The sequence below is a fragment of the Protomyctophum parallelum genome (genome assembly GCF_964188405.1).
Source record: "Protomyctophum parallelum genome assembly, chromosome: 4".
Lineage (NCBI taxonomy): Eukaryota > Metazoa > Chordata > Actinopteri > Myctophiformes > Myctophidae > Protomyctophum > Protomyctophum parallelum.
Window position 1 is genome coordinate 57,165,201 of NC_139700.1, and position 6,000 is coordinate 57,171,200.

Genomic DNA, 6,000 nt, shown 5'->3' on the forward strand with positions numbered 1-6,000 from the left:
AATGTACCCATTCTACATACTGTGAAATATAATGAAATGTACCCATTCTACATACTGTGAAATAATACAATGTACCTATTCTACATACTGTGAAATAATTAAATGTACCCATTCTACATACTGTGAAATATAATTAAATGTACCCATTCTACATACTGTGAAATATAATGAAATGCACCCATTCTACATACTGTGAAATATAATGAAATGTACCCATTCTACATACTGTGAAATATAATGAAATGTACCCATTCTACATACTGTGAAATATAATGAAATGTACCCATTCTACATACTGTGAAATATAATGAAATGTACCCATTCTACATACTGTGAAATATAATGAAATGTACCCATTCTTCATACTGTGAAATATAATGAAATGTACCCATTCTACACACTGTGAAATATAATGAAATGTACCCATTCTACATACTGTGAAATATAATGAAATGTACCCATTCTACATACTGTGAAATATAATGAAATGTACCCATTCTACATACTGTGAAATATAATGAAATGTACCCATTCTACACACTGTGAAATATAATGAAATGTACCCATTCTACACACTGTGAAATATAATGAAATGCACCCATTCTACATACTGTGAAATATAATGAAATGCACCCATTCTACATACTGTGAAATATAATAAAATGTACCAATTCTACATACTCTTCTTCGCCACCAGAGGGCAGAGTGTGACCATTGATCATTACTGGAACCTCTGCTGTTATGACCATGTGTTGTAGAGCAATGTCTATATATGGAGCTCCAACGAAACGTAGTCACGTCTATCTCCACCAGACTATGGTCATATTGATCACCAGACAGACAGACAGAGGTCAGAGGTCATGAATGTAGATGTATCTGCAGGAACTACATTTATTTGACTACATGTTTTTAAAATAGTTGAAAGAAGGTGAACAACAGTTGATTTGAACAGTAAACAATTTAAAAACAGTTGATTTCAACAGTAAACTATTTAACAACAGATGATTTCAACAGTAAACTATATTTAACAACAGATGATTTCAACAGTAAACTATATTTAAAAACAGTTGATTTCAACAGTAAACTATTTAACAGCAGATGATTTCAACAGTAAACTAGGACCATAATTTAATGCATCACAGATCACAGATATCAGATCAATTGGTCACTTTTAAAAAACCTTCATCACATTAATAATGAAACTCCTACTGTGATTTTCATAATGGTGGATAAACAGAGTCTGGTCTCATATTAATAATATTAATAGTAATAATTAAAAGTTCTCATAGTGATGGATAAACAGCGCCTGGTCTCGGCGGTTCATCTGTCGACACGCTGTCTCCACGTTCTTAGTGAGACCTGGAGGTCCACAGCTGAACACGCCCATCTTATTCACCTGGAAACAACATCATAACATAAACATATGACGTAACATATTCCATAAACAACAGACAGACAGACAGCCAGACAGACAGACAGACAGACAGACAGACAGACAGACAGACAGACAGACAGACAGACAGACAGACAGACAGACAGACAGACAGACAGACAGACAGACAGACAGACAGACAGACAGACAGACAGACAGACAGACAGACAGACAGACCTCAGGATGGACTTCCTGTAGAGAGTTGAAGAAGGAGACGAACGGAGGCCGTCCGAAGTGAGTGACAGACCTGAGACCAGTGAAGAGGCTGCGCTGCCACACCTTCTGGAAGTGACGCTCACACACATACTGAGCGCAGGCAGGCAGGCAGGCACGCACACGCACACACACACACACACACACACACACGCACGCACGCACACACACACACACACACACACACACACACACACACACACACACACACACACACACACACACACACACACACACACACACACACACAGCAGTGAGTCTCATCCAGGTCTGGATCAACGACAGGTCTCCTCCAGGTCTGCTCTAGAGCGGCGCGGCAACGCAAGTGTAAAAAAGAAAAAAGCTAAACCGAATCCAGGTCTGGTCGAACCTCTCGGCCAGCTGGGTGATGTAGATGTGTTGTATTAGTGGGTAGGGGTCTGTATCAGTGGTAGGGGGTCTGTATTAGTGGTAGGGGTCAGTATTAAGGGTTAGGGTCTCATACCAACATGGTGGTCCGGAGGTCGAACCTCTCGGCCAGCTGGGTGATGTAGATGTGTTGTATTAGTGGGTAGGGGTCTGTATCAGTGGTAGGGGGTCTGTATTAGTGGTAGGGGTCAGTATTAAGGGTTAGGGTCTCATACCAACATGGTGGTCCGGAGGTCGAACCTCTCGGCCAGCTGGGTGATGTAGATGTGAACTGACACCAACTCCATGCTGTCCTGCTCCTCCACCTCTCTGATGATGTCACTGACCCACTCGAACTGTTTCTGGGTCCGAGTGACCCAGATGAAATACACCTGTTGATAGAACCACAACCACAACACCTGAATACACCTGTTAAAATAACAACACCTGAATACACCTGTTAAAATAACAAAAACAACACCTGAATACACCTGTTAAAATAACAAAAACAACACCTGAATACACCTGTTAAAATAACAAAAACAACACCTGAATACACCTGTTAAAATAACAACAACACCTCAAGGGTTTAAGGTTAGGGTTTAGGGGTTAAGGTTTAGGGGTTAGGGTTAGGAGTTAGGGTTAGGGGTTAGAGTTTAGGGGTTAGGGTTTAGGGGTAGGGGTTAGGGGTTAGAGTTTAGGGCTTAGGGGTTAGGGGTTAGGGTTTAGGGGTTAAGGTTTAGGGGTTAGGGTTTAGGGGTTAAGGTTTAGGGGTTAGGGTTTAGGGGTTAGGGTTTAGGGGTAGGGGTTAGGGGTTAGAGTTTAGGGGTTAGGGGTTAGGGGTTAGGGTTTAGGGGTAGGGGTTAGGGGTTAGAGTTTAGGGGTTAGGGGTTAGGGGTTAGGGTTTAGGGGTTAAGGTTTAGGGGTTAGGGTTTAGGGGTTAGGGGTTAGGGTTTAGGGGTTAGAGTTTAGGGGTTAGGGGTTAGGGTTTAGGGGTTAAGGTTTAGGGGTTAGGGGTTAGGGGTTAGGGTTTAGGGGTTAGGGGTTAGGGGTTAGGGTTTAGGGGTTAGGGGTTAGGGGTTAGAGTTTAGGGGTTAGGGTTTAGGGGTTAGGGGTTAGGGGTTAAGGTCTAAGGTTAGGTACCTTCTTGCAGGTGATCTTGGACTTGACGGAGGACTTGAACACCAGGTCTTTGAGGATGGAGGTGAAGGGCGTCACCCCGATGCCTCCTCCCACCAGAACCGACACCTCAAAGTCCATCCACTCCTGGTGACCCTCGCCGAACGGCCCGTCCAAATATAGCTGTACATCAAACAACAGCAGACAGTCGTCAGCGTACCCATCTCCAGGAGATGGGATCTTATCCTATAAGGTAATTATATTAGGGCCGGGACTAATTGCGATTAATTGCGCTTAATTAACTACAGAAAAATTTATGCATTAAAAAAATTAACGCATTTTAATCGCACAATTGTTTTCACCGCGGAACGTTGTCACTGGACAGTTTTCAGACGGACCTGCGCACCAAGTGTCCGTGTCCTCTTCAGACAATAACACCACCAGAAACCGCAGACAGTTCACCAGACTGGGGGAAGCCGCTGAGATCACTTTGCTTGTCCCCGTGGATTGGAAATAGGATTTAAAAGGCTATCCGATGGTAGCGTGGATTACAGCCATAGACTGTAAAAAATATGGACAAAGCGTTCCCCGGGTCTAACATGAACGTAAAATGAAGCCTGTAATGATATGCTAATTCCTGATGTAAGTCGCCATCTTTTGGTACCAGCTGGCCATTGGCTGGCTCCGTTTTGTACCAGCTGGTCATTGGCTGCCCAGACAACGAGGCGGGAATTCCCCCCTTCTTCTCCGTTGGTTTTTATTTTGACTCGAGTGGGAGGAGAAGACTCTTGAGTGGGAGGGGAATCCCGATCATAGACTGTAACGGTAGCCACGCCCCTCAGAACATACGCGACTTTATGGTCATTTTTTTAATTAATGGGACCATAATTTTCCAAAAAGAATATTATGACATTAGAAATGAGACTTTAAACTAGTGACTGGAAGAAGAAAGTATTCATGACCATGTTTATTAAGGTAATACAGTCTAGGTGAAGTTGGGCCAAAATACATGGGCCTCTATGGAGCTATGGGGCTTTTTGGGTCCAGTCCAGCGCCACAACAGGCCATTATATGAACTACCGATTTCAAATGAGGCTTCACGAAATATCTGGCTGACTGCCCCCCTGATTACAGCACAGTTGTGTGCAATTATTCAATAAATAATTATTACCCCTAATACTACAAAAACAATGTTTTATTGCTTAAACTTATGTATTCACTATTCATTGATTCACTAGTATACCAAAATCCATTTGAAAAAATTTGCTTTCTCACTGTTCTCGGGTCAAATAATGATATGCGATTAAAATGCGATTAATCTAGATTAATTCATCGCAAAGCCTCTGATTAACCCATTCTGACCGGGCACCCATTTTGGTGTTGGCATCATGTTATGCTTTAGCTATTGAAAAATAGCAGATCTACAAGCTCATATCGCGCCACGAGTGGCGCGATACGAGCTTGTAGGTCTGCTATTTTTTTTTTAATCGAAGAACGACTGACATTTTTAGAATCTGATCTCAGGTCAGAATGGGTTCATCAGACCAGTGTGTTGTCCGGTGGAAACCTCGTATGAATCTGATCTCAGGTCAGAATGGGTTAATTAGATTATTAATCGAGTCCCATCTCTAAATTATATATGATATAATGACCTTAGGATAAGAGCCCGTCTCCAGCAGACAGTGGTCAGAGTAGACGTCTCTCAGCTGGGTGGTCCAGGGTCCCATTATATACATTCTGACCTGAGATCAGATTCATACGAGGTTTCCACATGGACACACACTGGTCTGATTAACCCATTCTGACCTGAGATCGGATTCTAGAAATGTCAGTCGCTCTTCGATTTTTCAAAAAATAGCAGACCTACAAGCTCATATCGCGCCACCGAGTGGCGCGATACGAGCTTGTAGGTCTGCTATTTTTCAATAGCTAAAGCATAACATGATGCTAACACCAAAATGGGTCCCCGTTCAGAATGGGTTAAATATAATGACCTTAGGATAAGAGCCCGTCTCCAGCAGACAGTGGTCAGAGTAGACGTCTCTCAGCTGGGTGGTCCAGGGTCCCATTATATACATTCTGACCTGAGATCAGATTCATACGAGGTTTCCACATGGACACACACTGGTCTGATTAACCCATTCTGACCTGAGATCGGATTCTAGAAATGTCAGTCGCTCTTCGATTTTTCAAAAAATAGCAGACCTACAAGCTCATATCGCGCCACCGAGTGGCGCGATACGAGCTTGTAGGTCTGCTATTTTTCAATAGCTAAAGCATAACATGATGCTAACACCAAAATGGGTCCCCGTTCAGAATGGGTTAAATATAATGACCTTAGGATAAGAGCCCGTCTCCAGCAGACAGTGGTCAGAGTAGAGGTCTCTCAGCTGGGTGGTCCAGGGTCCCATTATATACATTCTGACCTGAGATCAGATTCATACGAGGTTTCCACATGGACACACACTGGTCTGATTAACCCATTCTGACCTGAGATCGGATTCTAGAAATGTCAGTCGCTCTTCGATTTTTCAAAAAATAGCAGACCTACAAGCTCGTATCGCGCCACTCGGTGGCGCGATATGAGCTTGTAGGTCTGCTATTTTTCAATAGCTAAAGCATAACATGATGCTAACACCAAAATGGGTCCCCGTTCAGAATGGGTTAAATATAATGACCTTAGGATAAGAGCCCGTCTCCAGCAGACAGTGGTCAGAGTAGACGTCTCTCAGCTGGGTGGTCCAGGGTCCCATTATATACATTCTGACCTGAGATCAGATTCATACGAGGTTTCCACATGGACACACACTGGTCTGATTAACCCATTCTGACCTGAGATCGGATTCTAG

At 43.0% G+C, this 6,000-nt stretch overlaps 1 protein-coding gene across 1 annotated transcript in view; it reads right to left on the reverse strand.

Annotated features, from left to right (window-relative positions):
- Positions 1-1,273: 1,273 nt before the first annotated feature.
- Positions 1,274-6,000, reverse strand: part of duox (dual oxidase) — a gene marked incomplete at its 3' end in the record, with an annotated part of 91,100 nt that continues 86,373 nt past the window's right edge. Inside the window, exons 29-32 of the mRNA XM_083762620.1 lie at positions 3,176-3,334; positions 2,269-2,424; positions 1,610-1,738; positions 1,274-1,396 (exon numbers count right to left, since the gene is read on the reverse strand). Coding sequence (XP_083618746.1) covers positions 1,274-1,396; positions 1,610-1,738; positions 2,269-2,424; positions 3,176-3,334 — 567 coding nt within the window. The remainder of the gene's footprint in view (positions 1,397-1,609; positions 1,739-2,268; positions 2,425-3,175; positions 3,335-6,000) is intronic.